The sequence below is a fragment of the Myzus persicae genome, unplaced genomic scaffold, assembly GCF_001856785.1.
Source record: "Myzus persicae strain clone G006 unplaced genomic scaffold, MPER_G0061.0, whole genome shotgun sequence".
NCBI classification, from domain to species: Eukaryota; Metazoa; Arthropoda; class Insecta; order Hemiptera; family Aphididae; genus Myzus; species Myzus persicae.
In genome coordinates this window covers 189,659-209,619 of record NW_019102414.1, presented here as the reverse complement: position 1 = coordinate 209,619, position 19,961 = coordinate 189,659, and the positions used below count along the sequence as shown (strand labels likewise).

The 19,961-nt window shown below is 28.7% G+C and overlaps 1 protein-coding gene across 2 annotated transcripts; it reads left to right on the top strand.

Annotated features, from left to right (window-relative positions):
• The first annotated feature begins 4,223 nt into the window (after positions 1–4,223).
• Positions 4,224–18,885, top strand: LOC111032068 (laccase-8-like). Of its 2 annotated transcripts, none has more exons than XM_022312254.1 (11): positions 4,224–4,614; positions 8,793–8,889; positions 10,127–10,244; positions 10,592–10,802; positions 11,468–11,646; positions 12,201–12,369; positions 12,443–12,612; positions 13,773–13,896; positions 13,979–14,185; positions 15,379–15,609; positions 18,101–18,885. In XM_022312254.1, exons 1-11 carry the CDS (start codon positions 4,506–4,508, stop codon positions 18,253–18,255), a joined length of 1,770 nt encoding a protein of 589 aa, XP_022167946.1. In that variant the 5' UTR covers positions 4,224–4,505; the 3' UTR covers positions 18,256–18,885. The 2 variants fall into 2 exon arrangements, with proteins under 2 accessions (XP_022167946.1, XP_022167947.1); XM_022312255.1 differs by lacking the exon at positions 4,224–4,614 and adding an exon at positions 8,401–8,603.
• Positions 18,886–19,961: the final 1,076 nt, after the last annotated feature.

Here is a 19,961-nt window from a genome sequence, read left to right as displayed (position 1 = left end):
TAACTCCACCAGTTTGATCTTCTTACCTGTAGTTGGTATATGTAAACTCCATCAGTGTTAAGAGGATGTAACACTGCCATTTGTTGTCTCCGTCTTACAAGTGGTTAACATAGCAAATGTACCCTCGGCTGATTACGTGTATCGACCTATTACGAAATTTGATGTTAAGAACATTATTTGTGTTCGTATGTTGATTTTTTACCATTCAATTTTCAAGTGAGTTATGAGCATTTATAAGTTATGCTATATTATATACGAAAAACTTGCTGTAAAATTGAACCTTCGTAAAAAACCAATCAACAAACATAGATAATGTTCGTACCATCTAGTTTCATAATAGGTCGATTCACTCTAATTTTTAAATTAACGAGGCTATAGGTATTAGGTACGTGATCAGCTGAGCGTAAATTTGCTGTTACGCACTTATAAGAAGGAGACAACAAATGCCAGTATTACGTCTTTTTAAGGCCTTGATTATGTAAAACTTAATAATACATCTCAATAAAAATAAGCTCAAAAATTAAAAATATGACATTATTACATAAAATTATTTGTCAAGAATGAATTACGTGTATTCATTATCATTTTTGTTCCTGTATAAGATATCCTAAAAACGGGATATGTACAAACATATCCATTTAGTATGTCCATTTCTGAAAAACAGAAATTATATAATTTGCAGTAAACTAAATAAGGAATTTTGAGCTAGTAATGTTAATAAAGAAAATGAAACAACAACTATTATATCCCCACTAAATAATTTGAAAATTTTAAATCAATCTACTTTCCAAATTGAAAAACATAAATTTAAATTAAATTTAAAAAATATGTTCGAAGGAATTTCAAATTTGGATGAACGAATGTTTTAAAAAAATGCTTAAAACCGTCATACCCATTTTAGCTGTTTTAAAAAATGATTCCTATAAATAGGTAACCATTTAGAAAATTATCATCTCAACAAACTACAAGCAAATTAAAAATAACCTCTCAGCGCCGTTTATTCTCACCCCCCAAAAAAAACCAAGATCTAAAAACATAAAAAAATAATTTTAGAAATTCCAACGCGGGTACAACAAATTAATATTGCGGCATTTTGATTATTGGAGCCGGATCACAAATAATTTTTTTCGACCACCTATTATTTACAAACAATTTATAATGACCAATTCAACAAATGTTAGGGTTACATTTTTTTATTTTAAATTATTTACTAATGTACCTATATTAGTTACATATGAGCAAAAAAATATAGGTATTAACTAGATAAAAAGGTAATTTGTTTCACTTAAAAAGTTGAAGAATCTATTGTAAAACCTTCGTTTTTTCAGTTAATTTGAAGAATATAATGTCAAGAAAAACAAAACGTATACATATTGATAACAACCTAGTCTTAGGCATGATTCTTTTATCATGGTCTTAGGTAGCGGATCACCGCCGTGGGGACAGTGGTGCCTACAACGAATTCGATCAACAAAGTAGCCAAGTAGAACAAAAAAAAAAATATCCGTGTGACGTGCTGAATACTACTGTTAAATATTTCTTAAATTGTATTCTTAAGAAGGTTTTTTATAATTATTATTAATCTGTTGTTGCCGAAAGACTGATAAATGTTTTTTAAATTGTATTCTTAAAAAGGGTCCCTTAGAGTTGTATTATGTTATAGTCTGGGAACTGTTGTAAGGAAGCCACCGTTCAAATGCAAGGTTAGATTTTGTTGGTGTTTACAATTATTTTATCATTCATAAATATTATAATGCTATTTTTAAAACCATGCCTTTTCATCTAATTGTAAAATATGGACTAGAATTAATTTGTTGTTGTTATAAACTTGTAATATGGAATATCTAATACCGCAATCGCTACTTCTGAAGATCGATCACTGCTCAAGTTGTGAGTCAAGCCCATAGAGCAGTGGCTCTCAACCTTTTTTGGTTCACGGCACACTACTATACATAACAAGTTTTCATGGTACACTCACGTACTGGACAACCACAACATCTTTGGCAACTTCGCCGAAGACATTAGTTATCGCTACTCGCCTAAATATGTATGACATTTCTCCCGGCACACTGGTTGAGAACCACTGCCATTGAGTAACCTAACCTAACCTATTACTCTATGGTCAAGCCCGCTAAAGGAGAGTATATTCGAACCATATATTACTACTGCTATGCGTAGCAGTTGGCAATGCTGGATTTATGTGCGTTGATTGACCCCTTCCGTGGCCCTACTATTATCGTTCGTGGTTTTTGCTCGAGTCATTGGTTTCTTTTTTTGAGAACATTTTCGCTCGATAAAAGAAAAAAGTAAAGGTTGTTACTTGTTTATCCTTTTTACACATCTGATTCTCAAAAGTATGGAAATGAGACGTTTTTTTATGAACCGTTTGTTTTCTTCTTTCAGTTAGTGACAAACTGACAAGGATTATTGTCCACAAAACTGCAAGGAAGTTGTCCAAAAAAGAAAGGTTATCGCATCGGTCTACAGGTTATGCAATTTATAAGCCTATTGTTATTTGTTAATGAATTATATTACAGTGTATGTAATGATTCACTGCTTCTGTCAATTAATATGAAATGTAAGATCGATTGAACAATTATTTTTTGAAAGACTGATATTATTTATTTGTTTTTGTTTATGTTGTGTACATTCTTTACGCTTCTTAAGATTGTTATCTCGTCGACGAAAGCACAACATAATAGTCTATGACAATATTGTCTTATAACTTATAAGCTACAAGTTATAATGACAGTACAATATTTGATGTATATATTGTAGTATTATAATAATACATATAATTATATAAATATAAGTATTATAAATATTTGTGATGTTGTGATGTTTTATGCAAAAATAATTAAACATATCGAATTAATTTGATAAAAAATAAATTACCAACTATAGTATTTAGTATAAATTAATTACAAAATATCTTTAGAAATGCAGACTAACACAGTAACACGTCTTCGCACAAGACTGTGTTTCATATGCAATTATTTATCATTAAATTCAAATTGAACATATCCAGTGCAGGGACATATTATACTCAATGACTAGGTAGTAGGTACACTCTAAATATTATATATATATATAAATAGAGAGAGAGATAGAGGTCGAAGTGGGGAGGGGGGATACTGTGGGATGGCATCTATCAACTTCTTATAATTCACATTTTCCATCCCTCCACTTATTTTGTACGACTGTTTAAGCGATATACGTATGAGAACTATATAAATTATGAAAGGCATCCCTCCACTTATTTTGAGCCACTTCAATCACTGTACAGTATATATTATATGTAAATACATCGGAGTGACGGTTTTTGTATTTCATGATAAAAGTCATGTTGTTGATAGTATAAAATAATAAGAATTATAAAACTGTCGATTCGTACGTATGTAGATATTATTATAATAATTATCATGTAACATGATGGTCTTACTCCAAAGTATTTATAAGTCCCCTATTCGGAGGTCAAACAAACAAAAAATGACAATATTGACAAGATGTTTACATAATTTATCACATCATAATATACCTATAGAATACTTACACACTAAAAGTTTTTAATTTTAATTTTCAATATCGTCTAAAATAAGTACGTGTTTTGTTATTAGCAGTTGCTTTATGGCATGACGTATACAATAATATAAATATAAAATGTCCAAGTATATGGAAATTGGAGGTCCTTGTTCTAATAATTAGGTATATTATATTATAATTAAACGTACATGATGATTTATCGAAGCTATTCACCACTCCGTGAATAAATTAGAAAATGTTTCAATTGTTGCTAAATTTGGGGTTCTCACGCCTTTCCTAATAATATTACTGTATACGCCACTGTCACTTAAAAAAGTTTTGACCATTTGGAAAAAAAACCAATTATCAAGAATAGGCACGTTTGGATTATAACAAAACTAATAGGTATAATGTGGCTTCCTATATTATGATCAGAGTCTAAAACATCATCTGTTTACTCTTTAAACAATAGTAATATTAAAATACATTCTATGGATTACTTGAAAGTACGTTTATATTCGAGTGTAAATACCTATACAATAATTTACGCATGCTTGTTTTGGCCTAATAAAAATAAGTCACATGTTGTAAACATCACCCTTGAATGTATTCGGCAGTTGGTGTATAATTTATTGTTATATCATTGAACATATTGATGTAATAGACTGCTGTTTGTGCGGCTGGCCTACTTTTATATTCTCGTGTACCTAGCATGGTCCAGTCTTCAGGCATCACGTCGAAGTTTCACTAGTGAGTCGCTCTTGCTCAACGCGTTAACAAGTACTTAGTATATTAATAATAATTACGACCGGTCGTGACAGAATTGATTTTATGTACCTACATGAGAATAATTATAATAGTGACTTACTAATAAAAGTAAAATTAAAGTAAGGTGGCAGTGCGTTGTTATAGTGTTTCAAATAATCGTGTTGTCTTAACACTTATAGATTTTTATCGGCCTGCGATTAAAAATTTTTTAAAAAATGACCGAAAGTAATGTCCTGTGTGCTTGCATGCTACGGTTGTCAGTTCTAATTGGTCTTCTATCAGTGGTGGTCACTATAATATATTATACACCTATTCCCGATTTTGGTAATTATACGCATTGTGCACCTTATATTATATTTTAAATACTCATATCGTTAATGGGGTTGTGCGTTGTGTGCATAACATATTATAGTGAACAATTATCAACCACACAATAATATTATGTGTGACTATCTAAAGTTTAAAAACAGAAAATTCAATTCCATAACTGTGTTATAGACGTTTTTAATTTATTGAGATTTGGACGTGTTTAAAATATGGATAGGTATAAATATATGTATTTAGTTATGTATACCTAATATACAATATTATGCATTGCAAATATTAAAAAAACATTAGCCACAACGGCTAACTAACTCGAATATTATGTCTATCCGTTTTGAAGTGGTATACGAGTGTATAAAGAAAAAATATAAGTATTTTAATCGAGAGGGCCTGATAAAATGTTGAGGTTACCTTTATATATATATTATTACGTTAAGCTACATAGCGTACATAATATTATGATTTTCCTTGAAAACATATTTTCAAACTAAATATTTGGTAATTTCGTCAAGGTAAAACATACGCTGCGACTTAAACGCCTGGTCATTCGAGTTTGACATTCTTCAATAATTTCAATACTTAGGTACATAGATGGTCGCCTTGTCGATGTATGCTGTTTACTAATTTACTACGAATGACTATGGTCATTTTTCAATAACTATCACCAGCTGTTCGTTTTAATTATTTTTCAATAGAGAACAGGGTTTTGAGTTTAAGTATATTATACTTATATTTATAGATATATGTGTGAGTATTGAGGTTTGAGAAAGCCGCAGTGACAAAAAACATTGGAGACTAATATTACGAATTATATTAATTCAAACCTTTTAAAGTCTGGTGAAAATACTGTCGGTGTCGTAAAAATATAAACGAGTGAAAGCTATAACGATTGCAATTAGAATCGCTCATCAAAAATACAATACATACGTTACATCGATGTAGTCGCTATATTGTATTGTAAATAATACTATATTAATATGTTAATATTATATAATATTATATATAATTTCGTAAACGTCGTATGGGTCCAATAGAAATAAAAACAGAGACCACATGTGTGCAGAGAATTCACGTTATTTTTTTTAATTCTTAAGTCTTTAATGAGCGTATATATTGCTGTAAACGGCAATTACGGCGTAATCTGTATCTGTGTGTGAAAGAGAGAGAGGTATAGTGTGAGAGAGATGGACTTATTTTAGAACCGATCGTAGATTGTTAAGGGTTCTCAGCGTCATTAATTTTCATAGTACTGATTGCAGTTTATTTGTATGTACTGCTTGTTTATTCACTCAAGTATTAATTCGCCAAGAAATAAGACAATTGTTAGGTTGCACCATCCTATTAATATAAATTGCATGCATTCGAGAATAGTGATAAAAATATACCTCACGCTTTACATAAAAAAATAGTTTCTGGTTCAATTAAATTTTATATTACTCCAATTAATTAAAAAAACGATTGCATATGAATGAGCTTGTGGGGTATTAAAAATAAATAGTATTTTATAAATTATTTAAACCTTTTTTTTTATACCAAAATTCAATAAAATTATTATTTGATACGAGCCTATATTTTGGAGTTCCCTATGGCTCAAAAATTAACACATTATATCCATATCCTTAAAATAAGTTAATTTTTTTACGTAACTTTTCTTGTTTAAGTTACCATTTTTCCAACATCGTTGAACGCGTTAATCTATCAAGTAGAGACACTTATATACCGTGTGCAGGCTGCAGATACATTTATGAAACGAAAGTATACAGGCATCATACATTTAGTTCAATAATATGTGCCCCATTTGTGCGCACAAATACTTCTAAAAAAAAATTAAACTATATATTTTTTGAACAATGATCAATTAAAGTTGTATTCTGATAAAAAGTAATTTTATATCGATTTAATTCATATAGGTACCAACTTATATATTTTTTAAAATTGAAATTATAGCTATCAAATTATAGAAAATCATAGAAAATAGCTAAATCTAATTATATTCAGAACTATGGTTCAAAAAATATTATGGAAAAACTATTAATAATACTATACATGTATGTAGAATAATTATTTTATCAAAATTAACATGCCATCCCAATGAAAATAAAGATTAGTAGGGGTGCTCTCAAAATATAAAATACCTAATCATAGAATAGCTCCGTCCCTCTGTGCAACCCCCAGCCATAAATTTGGCAGTAAACATTCAGAAATAACTGTTAAAAATGTGAACATATATATTGCCACATTAAGTTCACAGTAAGTCGTAACCAGTAACACAATAAGATTTTATATATATTAACTAACGTTAATCACTTTTGTTGTATGATAAAAAAAAACTCAAAATCGGGGAGAATTATATTTTATATTTGGTTAAAGCCTAAAGGTATACATAATATGGTTCAAAGGGCTACTTTTGACAGCCAATGGATGTATAAAAAATGTATAATATCTCGATGATTAATTGGTATTTTAATGAAATGTTATATATGTACGTATATTAAGATAACTTATATTTTCACAATACAAAATAATGTTACGTCCAGTCGACAAATCTGAAATCATATATACTTTAATTAGGATTTTTGACTGTGATTTATAATTAAACATAGTGTTATTATCATAATATCATGTAAGTACTTCACTTTATCAGAAATATTGAACGTTTACTCAATTTTCCCTTAATTCCTACTTCTTTAATAGTACACATCAAAAAGATTAAGAAAAATATATTTACCCACATATTTTAACCATTTTATGCTTGTATATTGTTTACAATGATACTATTAAATTATTAGATTACTATAGTATGTACCAATCAAGTACTTTACTTGTGCCTATTTAACTAGACACTATAATTATTGTTCAATGTACTTATTAAATGTAATTGCATAACTAGAAAAATAGTTCATGGCTTAAAAAATTATATTTTTTTTTTTAACACAATTCAAATACTATTTAGGTTTTTATTTTAAATTGTCCATCAATAGAGTAGAAATAGTACCCACTTATAGTAGAATAATATTTTTTCTGTCGAATCATGAACAAACACAAGCGTCGGAAACTATTTTTCAGCATACATTTTAAAGATCGAGATATGTGGTTGTGGTGTGAGCATATAAGTTTATAAGTACTTATTTGGCACCCCCTGATGACTACGGATCTCTGATTTATACCAGAGGGTTGCAGATGAGTAGTCATGCCACATATGCAACAACAGGCTGAGGTATTCAAAGTTAAAACAACAATATTTTTTTTTTTTAAATAACACGTGAGACCGCGTGATGAGAATTGAAGGTATATATTCAATATTTGTTAGAATACTTATCATAAATTATCAAATAAAAAAATACATTATTATTATAATAGGTGATCTGCAGAGAGTGTTGTTGTCGTCAGAAATCGATTACTTGGACATATTATTGTAAAAATTACCGTGTTTGTTACAATAGGGTAACAATAAAGAATAAAAATAATATTATAGTAGGTATATTAAATAGGTTTTCTTAAATATGTACGAGTATTGTATATATACATATGCATTTTCAATCGATGAGTATTATTTATATGTAACAACTAATTTTCTTGTGTAATTATAGCCAATAATATAATACTCATTTGTGCATAATATTATACATTGCGTTTGTACCATACACAGACTAACCGTATAATGCAATATGTACAATAGGTACAACTGTTTTTTAGTTGCGGTATTGTGATTTGAAAAGAGTAAAAATAATCAGTGGGAGAAAGTTAAGACTTAACAATGCATAAAGTGTGTGGTACTATAATGTTAGATAGGCACTTATTCGAAAGGGAAATTGTGGGCAATGGCAATTGTCGCTTTCCTAGGAGAACACATTATACACGTTCAGGAGCTAGAGTGCAGTAAAGTATGACTTCGGTAAGGCAGTTAAAAGGTGTTAAAAGTAGAATTTCAGTGGTGTTAGGCGTAGTTACGATTACAGGGTTAGTTTTATGGAGTACAGAGTTACCAAGTGAGTACTTACAATCATTCGTTTTAGTACGTTTCGTTAAGAATTAAATGAAAAAAATTAACGACTTACTCAATATCCATACATACTATATATGATATTAGGCATAGGTATTAGTTTCGAGAATTCAGTTAAAATGATAACAGCAGTTAAATAAAATCATAACGATTGTGTTTGTAATATTTTTTTTAGAAGCGTCAAAACAAAATTGTGATAGAGAATGTCACGAACTGGATTGGCCGTTAATTTGCAGATACAAAATTGTGCTGGAGACTCAAAAAGTTCAAAAGTAAAATATTGTTTTGTATAATTATTTAAAAATAATTCATTGCTTTATCTACTAGGTATTTAAAAAAATGTCAATACTATATAATGGTAGTTTGTTAGTTATTAGAGTGAATTTAACTATCATCAAACTTAAAGGTATAAAAACATTATTAGGTATCAGTGTAGTGTGTTCGTACATTGGTTTTTACAATATTAAAATATTTAAGAGTCATCACTCATCACTTATTATGAGTATAATATTATATGTAAAATATTACGATATGAAAATTACCATAACTTGCCTAAAAATTAAAATATAGCAAAATAAAACCAACGCAGAAACATGAATAATAAACTGTATTAAGTTTGATAATAGGCCAATTAACTTACAAAATTGTATTTTTATTACAAGACTGCAGGTCAAAACCCCAAAGAAAATGACATTATGATGAACAAAAAGTTCATAATAATAATAATATAATAATGTAAATGTGAGAATTAAATTGGTACCGAATAAGAAAGATAATAAATTATAATTAAAGAAAATAAAACATATTACCTAATCAAATGATTGCTTATTGCGAGAGATAGAAAAAATTAAAATTAAAAAGTAGGTTCTTAATTTGTTATGTTTGTAGGGGGAGGGGGAGGATAAAAAAGCATTGGCTAAGTAGTTGAAGCAAAAAACCAGAATAAAATATGGAAAATAAGATCTTGTGCAACATGGATCCTGAGGAGGGACTCTAAAATTAATTTTAGATAACGATGTGGGTGAATCCATTTAACCATTTATACATTTGGACAGAAATATGAGATTAACTGTTCTTATGAGGTCAGCTGGTCAGTAAAGGTAGACAACTGTCGATAGTGTGAGACCGGAGTATAATTGGGCCGTTGGTTACAAGGTATATTTAGATGGTGTGAAACAAAACATAAGAAACTTCGTTGAACATGTTCAAGCATGATGGACTCTACAGCAGCAAAAAAAGCTTACACAAAATTTGTTTGAATGCAAATTTCCTAGGAGGAATATTTGTAAGACGGATGCGGCAACACTGAACATAAACTTAAATTCCTAAAAAGAACAAAACATTTTTATTTATTCCATAATTACATTAATTATAAGATATATTGTACCTCCTACATGATGTATGCGATATGCATAATATAATATTACATATGTCTCAAAATTAGTGTCATTTATAATTAGTTATGATGTAAGTTATGATAAATTAACTGATAAAATAATCATATTTTAGCAATTGTCAAAAGTGTTCCTCCAACAATCAAACGGAATGCCAACATGACATGTATTGCAACAGATTTTCAGAGAAAATTATTACTGCTAATAGACAAGTTCCTGGTCCACCAATACGAGTATGTTTGATAATTATATTACCCACATAATTTATTAAATTATTGTATTATACATACTATCTATAACTCTATACGACATATCTGTCAGAAAGTATATAAAACCCAATATTACTATATATTATAGGCAATATCATTATCACATGGATAGAAATATTATTAAAGTAATAATTTTTTCCTGTTAAATTAATCTGCACTGTAGATGGTTTCATTTTTTTAAAGAGATGTGCAGCAGTTAAGTTCTAAAACGTGGTATTTATTAATAGTTCTCAATTGAAAATATATATCATTATTTTAGTAGATACATAATTGTTAATATTAAATAATAAAAATATATTATTTAATTACAGGTTTGTGAAAACGATATAATGGTAATAGACATTGTTAACCGTATACCCGGTCATAGCATTTCGGTACACTGGAGAGGTCAGTGGCAAAAAGAGACTCCGGTAATGGATGGAGCACCTATGGTAACACAATGTCCAATACTACCGCACACAACATTTCAATATAAATTTAGAGCAGCTCAAGCAGGAACTCACTGGTGGCAGATATTATCGGGTAAAATACTGAAATCCATTAATATACTTAAAGGTAGTTATAGGTAAAGACGGTAAGTGCATTACCAATTTATTTCGATAATACATATTACTAATTAGACCGATCATAAGAATTTCGTGATTAAAACTGCGTATCGATTTATAACCATAGATTCAATTAAATATAACAATGTTAGTAATAATTCTTATTTGAACGTTTTTTTTTAAATATTTGAGTGATTATTATTATAATATACTATTGTACACTGCAGTGTGGTGTTGGCCGTGATTTTTATGGTCAAATGTCCGATAGTTTGGTGGGTGTGTGGTGAGTACTGAACTGAGTAGTACAAGATTAATTTCGTCTGAATATGATATTTAATGAGAATAATAGTTTCAATAATATGTATTATATTAAGTAGGTAGTCAAGGAGGGCGGTGGGTCATTAAAAAAAAAACAAAATATTTCGCTTTGCCTCTTCTCGCCCAATTTTACACGCACACATAGGTACCTACTATATGCAGTAATAATATATTTTGGTTCTTGTAAGACAAGTAGTTGGCAGTATGCAAATTGTAAATGTTTTTTATTTATTTTGTGCACTACTTAGTTTCTACACTTAGCCATTACAATATTTTCAACTTTTACAATACTATATTGATACGGTATTATATTTTTATAAACAGGCGACGAGTTGTCCGACAGACTATTTGGAGCATTTATAGTGAAGCAGTCGAAACGTCGAGAACCTCATGCCTCCATGTATGACTATGATGAAGTTCCACACGTTTTACTAGTAGAATACACGACAATCTCCCAAAATGGTATCAATGAAATGCGCATAAATGGAATGGAATCGAACACGGTAAACGAAACTATTCAATGTGTCCATAATTAATTAAGTTAGGTAATCAGAATTAACAATACAAACCATATTGTAATTTATTATATAGTGTATGAAAAGAATCTATAGAGATTGTATTACTGAAAGACGGATTTGTGGTTTAATTAAAAAAATTCGTATTGTTAGTATGGCGACGTCAGTTAATTTTTGCTATAAGCGTAAAAATCTACCACGCACTTATACTGGTTGACGGTTATCACCCGACATTCGAAGGCTAAAAAACATAAATTTTCATACCAAACATTATAATAATATTAATATCAAACAGTTTTAGTGAACGGCAAATTTATATTCCAAGACCATATCAATATTATATTATTATATGTATACACACCACTTGTTTTTATATTTTATAAATAAAGCATGTGCGTAAAACGAGCACGTCTCACATACGGCGACCACTGATCAGGGAACACGATTTATCGAGAAACCTTGATCAATTAAACACTGACACTATTACTTAAATATCAGAACTGAAAAAAAAAATAGATTGTTTTTTATTTTTCCGATTTCAGACGATCACGGTACAAGACAATAGCAAGTATAGATTCAGGACAATAAACACAGGAGGAGATTCGCAATGTCCAATCGAGATAAAAGTGCACAAACGTCATTTAACAGTTATATCAATAGACGGCCATGCGATTGATCCTAAACCAGTTGACGTTATTCAAGTTGAACCAGGTTTAGTGTTGAATAAACATGTTCACAGAATCGTAAAATGTAATCGGCTAAAATCCCTATGGTGTGTTTAAAGGTGAAACGTTAGACTTCATTTTAACCACAAGCGAAATCCAAGGAGTTTATGACATGATGGTCAGCTCAGAGGGTCACTGTAAACATTCCAACCACACACACACGTTGTACATACAATACAACTCGACATTATACAACACGATCTCGGACACGGAAAATCTCGTAAAACCGGTGAGTATTATATTATTATGTTGGGTATATTTGAAAAATATATGGTAATTAAAAAATATATAAGTGAAAACAATCATTATACGTCTTGATTTTTATAGCTTAAATATATAGGTACAATAAATTGTGTAATTAATCTATATGTTAATGTACTTTATACATTATGTCTTATAAAAAAAATTCTTTACATAATGTAATATAATGAACTGAGAAGTTCTTATAATAATATAAACATTAAATCACATTTGTAAACATTAAATTTTAAGTATCCGTAAATCTATTTTCTATATAATATGTCCTATATTATGATATAATTAATTATTAGTCAATAATATTTATTTATTACATGATTAATAATATTTAATTTTTCTTTTAAAAATCAATAGAATAATGAAAAAACGTTGTAATTCAAACTGGGGGTTTATTGTACTCCCGATAAACAAATAATAAGATGAATTGTTATAAAAAAAAAAATGCTCACCGTAAACAGACGAATCTCTCTTCATTCTATTATTATGTTGGAGTTCTTCCAAATTACATTTACAGACTATAAGTCCATTCAATTTTGCTTGCAAGTTTGAAATAATAGGTACCTACGTATTATTCTCGGCTGATTGTGCACTTTCATATCGGTCGATGGTAATTATTAATTTCTATAGAAAGAAAAACAATGGAATTGCACTGTACAATTTACAATCTAATCAACACTAAATAATTAATAAATGTTACAAGACCTAAATCAAACACTATTCTTTTTGATTTACGAGTATTATTAATTATAATATACTATTACAAAGTACCTACCAATGTATTCGTTTGATTGATTTTTGTTGTTGTTGCTATAACTATCGTTATAAATTAGAATAGTTTGCTAGTTCCACGCAATAATAAGTCATATTATAGTAAGATCAAAAAAGTCAGCAAAAAAATATTCAAACAAAAACTCAACTTTCTCACCACAGACGTGACCGTCGAGATTGTTTTTAGAAACACTAACCGCTGTTTGTTTAATTTAATTTTGTCAATGTTAACTAACCTATTCCATTCGCGAGATGTTTGATATTTTGACCAAAAATGTATGATACCTATGTCATCTTAAAATATTATAACAACTTAGAATATTATACTTGATATTTTTTTAATGTTTTTTGAATTATGAACAGTCCGAGTACGGGGATCGACACTTGTCCATTACAAGTCTCGATAGCCTACCCTACGAGTTGTCTGCAGTTGAATTTAAAAATACAATTTATTTGGGATTTTCCTCGATTAAATATCAGCTCGGCGGTAAGCGAACAATGGAAACACAATAATAATGTCAAACGATGATCGGTGCAACCGTCAATAACTTATACTCGAACGTTTACAGAAGGAAGCTGGTCATTGCCGAATTTCAACAACATTTCGATGGTGTTACCTTCCGCCCCTTTGCTATTGCGACAGCCCGAAGACGTGATAGTGTGCAACGCAGAAAATGTGCCACTCAAATGTCGGTCTAGTATTACGTCTTGCGAGTGTACACATATCATCGACTTGCCGTTGGGTTCTGCTACGGAATTAGTTATTTTCGATACAGGTATATACAGTATACACAGTATACATAATCCACACACATATTATATTATTAAGATAAAATCAGCCCTGAAACATAATAATTGTATTGTCATAATGAATCTCAAATCACGTTCTTAATAAAAAAAAAATCACATACCTATGTTAGTGACCGCGACGCGAACTGTTCATACATTCAATATTTTTTATTAAGACATAGCGGGTGAGCTATACCGAGAGAGTTTTGTAATAAAGTCACAAATAACGATTAACACAGTACTTCTGTCAATTAGATGCCGCATGTTTGTTATGTTATTAGGTCCAGAGTTCATAACCTATTGATCAAAAACAAAAAAGTTGTTATGAGCTCAATAATATGCTCTTTAAAACATTCATATATACATTTAAATAGGTTACTGCTTAAATTTTTTGCTAAAAACCCTGAAATATGCAAAAAAATCTATGTGTAAAAACAAAAATTTAGTAATATTGCATAAGAATTATTTATCAGGTTGTGGTGCTCAAATTGTTTGAAGACTACTGAAATTGATACATAAAACTATAAAAGCAAAGTGCATTTAAATTTCGATGCATGCAACATCAAATTAGATTAAGTTAGGTTAACTTGACAAATTTATAGCTCACATAGGCATCTCTAGGACGTCTCAAAAAAAAAAAAAAATGCAAATGCTATACATTTTGATCCTCGGGCCACTTATAACTAGAAAATCTAAATTTTCTAATAATATTTACGATTTGATTACTCAAATGTACGTTAGTACCTATAACGTGAATTTCCAGCAACTGTTTTTCTTCTGCAGCATTGGTATCAATATTATATACGATTGATATTTTTGCATAAATAACGTTTGCATAATATACATAAAATAACCGTACAATTAGCGTATATTATGCGCACAACAGATGCAATAATTGTTTATTTAAAGTGTTTTGATTTGAAAATATTTAAAAAAACAGCGGGGAAATAGTTGTTTTTTTTCGATAAAATAAAATTGTTTCAATCATTCAGTTATTTAAGAATCATTAATGATGCATGATTTCATTATAGTTATTATAAGGTATTAATATTATGTAGCATATAAATTAATACTTTATGCGCAGTTATCAACTTCGCTTATTTCGGCCTCGGAGAAGTTAAACTGTTCTATTAATAACTAATTAATTATTATATAGCTAAAGTGATGATATTTTTCTTAGAGCACACGCTGTTCAAGACGGACAGATCTCATTCGTTTTACTTGCACGGACACAGTTTCTACGTGGTCGGCCAGAAGAGCAACGCGTTCGTCAAGTCGGCTGAACATGCGAAGAAGTTAGACAGTGATTCGCACTTAGTGCACAGGAAACTCGACAGGTCGGTGCTGAAGAACACCGTGGTCGTGCCAGCAGCAGGTGTATCTGTCGTGCGATTTATCGCTGATAATCCCGGTAATGATCGCTGCCATTAACCTAACCCCAACCTTAATAGTGAGATTTCAATCTTACAAAATAAGAAAACCATGTCCCGAGGAAAAACATTCATATTTATTAACGCAAGAAGGGTCTTTATAAACAGATCTTTTGTAAATTAATATATACAAAAGGGCGAAAACCCCGTATTAATATAAACGCTTTTGTTTGACAATAATAATGTCATACCATTGAGTTGCTCAAGACGACAATTTTATAAAAAGTGCACTTTACATTTATTAAAAAATTCATTAAGAACATAATATTTTTTCCGTAGATTAAAAAACACAATGAGTTGTTTTCATTTTCAGCTATTATATTTTACGCTGCACAAATCTTTTTATCACGAGGAATATATAAAAAAAAATGTTATATTTTTAACATTTTATAAACACAAGTAGTTCATAAATGAAAAGTATTTTTAAAATTGTTCCTATCATAAAAAATATCAAAATACTTCGGTCAGGTACTCAGGTTAAATATTTGTGCGAATTTACTATATAACCGTAAATCGTAATAATTAAAAAATAATTGATTTTTCAGACTTTTAATGAAATGGCTTTTTAATTTTATCATTTATTATAAAAACTTTTCGTGGATAGTAAAAGAGTATTTACAAAGTTTCTTGTAGCACTTTTATAGTTTTGTTGATTAGAATTTTAATCCAAATAATACCTTTGAAGTGGTAATTTTTCAATTTTCTCAATAGTTTCTTTAACTCAGTGGTCCTCGAACTGTATCGGCAGAGCCCCAGCTCTCCTCGAGAGTAGTTCATTTAGGATACATGAACATAACTGAATTAAATTTAAACAAAATAACATTTGGTTTATTATATTAATGACAAGTAATTATAACTCACATAAAATGTTGTTTTACGGTCAAAAACATTATTAGATGTTAGTTAGTTTCATTTTACACAATTTTTCACGAGTAAGTATATTTTATGAGCATTTATAATTGGTGGGGTTTCGTAGAATTTTCTTAGCACTATAAGGGGTATTACGAAACAAAACAGTTTGAGAATTACTGCTTTAACTCTTAGTTTAACAATCTTAGGTAAAACTAATATGACCGTAGAAATACCCTATGAAAAAGATGTTTCCGGCCAAAGAATTTTCATTCAGTTTAATGTTATCGAAAGGAATTAATAGATTTAAAATTAAATATCACAGCACACCACTATGGTACTAATCCTACAAGCGCAAAGCTCGAGAGCTTTGTATTCCATTTGGTTTTTTATTAAAATCTTTTTTAAACAATGTCTCCAAATAAATATATACATTATTGTACGTACATATTATGTACATAATATATGTATACATTTTAAACTTATAAGTTTTTACGTGAACTTCGAGAGAATTTAGGAAATGTGCGAAACTTTAGTCGTGCAACTTTTAAACATTAACCACATTTAGATTAAAAAGATACGTTAACATTTTTTTAGATTGGTTTTATCATTTTTTCAAAGTTTTATGTGCTTATCTTTACTTTTATAAACTTAAAATATTTAAAACTTCTATAAAAAAATAATAATAATAAAATAGAAAATGTCATCATATCTTTAAAAAAAAGTTTTAACTGTTATGTTTTATTGTTAGATAAAACAATTGTAAAATAATTAATGGTAATAATTTATTTAATAATTATATTTTTCTATATTAACAAAGGGAAAAGTCCAAATTTTAATTTATCTTTTTTGATAAGCTCTTTTTAAATATTTAATTAAACCAACGATAAAAAAAAATAATTTTAAAGTATTGATTCAGATAATAGATTAACCGTGTTTATTTTAATTTATCCGGTGAAATAAATATTTGAGGAATTATTATTTTTAAAATCTGTTTTGTATATTTTGTGGATTTCTGTTCACTATTTATGAGGAAATGTGATTATGTTAGACTTTTATATTTTAAATTAAATACTGATGGCGCTCTAAGCTCTCATTGTCGCCATCAGTTATATAGTGGTCGTGTGTGTTAGTTTGGACGAGGGGGACATTTTATTTCTAATTAAAACTTTGAACAAAGTTTATAGGAACAGGGCACTGGCTCCGTTACTAATTACACAAAAACTTCTGTTTTGTAATTTTAAACTATTTACGATTTATGAAAAACATTTTTTTTACAGCGATGTCGGTAATACGACTGTTTTTGAATTTAGAAATATATAAAATCTAAAGTCATTTTAATTAGGTACGAGATTTTAAATAGTTACATACATAATATGATGGGTAAAATACAAAACTCAAACATAATAATAAATGTAAAATTTTCTGGATTCGGTTTAAGCAATATTGGAAAAAATTGTCACATTAAAAGTGTATAAAATATAAAATATATTATTTAAACTTCAAATTAAAAAATAAATAAATATCCTCAGTCAATAAAAACTACAACAGATTTTTGTATAAAATAATTGTTTATCATTTAAATGGTTCGCTACCAACAATAATCAATTTTATGTGTTTCAGGATATTGGTTATTTAGAAGTGAAAAGACTTCCGAATGGTCCAGTGGCTTGTCATTGATTTTCAGGGTGTTAAATCCCAGTGGAAGTTTTCCTCAGGTACCCGAAGATTTTCCTAAATGTGGAAATTTTATAGGTCCAGAATTCTTTTTGGCCTGATTTTGTTGTACTTACCTATTATTTCAATATTCGTTACCGTATTAATTATTTTGATCTCCAATATAATATTTAAGTTGTATGATAAGACAGGGGCTCTTGTAGTAGTTATAAATGTTATTGTATACCTAATTCTAACATAATTATTTTATTTATTATAAATCAGCTTGTAACCACTACCATAATATTATTTATTATATATAAAAAAACAAAATGTATTACTTACCAGTTATCAGTTACCTACCAGACATAATTTATGTACCTAATGACGAATTTGCTTACCTATATGTATAGACAGAATTTGATATCCGAACCCTAAAAATGTAATTTTTTGTATTTATTTATTTTATTGTCAACTGTACAGTGGTCATGAGTTTTAAATTTAAATTACCATATATTATACTCTATTTTGTACACTTATTGGATTTTTTTTTCAATGGTTATTTTTAATGTCTAAATAGATTAGTATTTTGTGTAGGTAATATGGTTAGTCTTACCAAAAATGTTATTTTGTTTGTTGTGTGCAATTTGGAATGCCGAGCTTCACGTAGTTGGTTGGGTATATTTTCTTTCCTTTTCTTTGTACTTAATATTTACGACATTTGGTTAATATACCTACCTTACATATAGTTATATTATGTTTTATTATAAACTGTATAATATTAAATTTGTGTTCCGAAGGTTGACGCATAGGCATAGGACTGTAGGAGATTCTTATTTGGCCATCAATTATAGTCAAAAGTAATATTGTATAATATAATAAGAGAGATAAAAATATTATCCACAGCTTCACATGAGCTTATTTTATGGTACTAATAATTTTGAAGCAAGTTATGACCGTTTTGAAATTGTAAATTATTTGATGATTTTAAAATGCATATAACTATTGCTTCAAAATTATTTTATTAAAGAAGTCCCAGGTGGGGCGCTAGATAATATCCTCAATTTGAAATTTGATAATATTATGTCAAGTCACTCTAATATTAAAAAAGAGTTCAATAAATTACGTTAGGAAGACAGAGAAAACATAATATATTTGGCACGATGTCCTCCTATAATTACTCTCAATTGTTGTAAATCTGCTGTGAGTATTCTTTACAAGTATTATCACAGTATTTTGATCAGTATTGATCATCACAACGAACGATTTTACTTATTGTATACAATTTAATAAAGTTTATGGATTGTAAATATTTAATAAACTCTTTTTCTTAAAAAAAAAACTTTATGAACACAAACGAGAATTACTATGAACAAATAAAGACTAGTTAGATACATTTTAATATACCTTCTGCCTACTGTTTTTGAATCATAAAAGATAAATTATTTGAATTGTATATTGTCTGAATTATATTAAACGCATTATTTTATTATATAAATATATTATTATATTTTGGAAAAATTTGAACATTGATAGTAAAATTATTTCAAATACAATTAGGCACTTGAAGTAATTGAAAAATATTGCCACTAAAAAAGGTCAAAGACCATCTAGAAACTTAGATATGCATAATTACGGTAACTAATTAGTGATTACCTCATGTTAGTATACTTATATACTTTATATAATTATACTTAATAGTTAATATTATAATAATTATATAAATTATAATTTTTATTATTTCTGAAGTATGCTTTTTACATATTACAAAATATCAAGGTAATAATATACTTAGGTACCTATAAAAATAAATACATTTTTTTAGTTT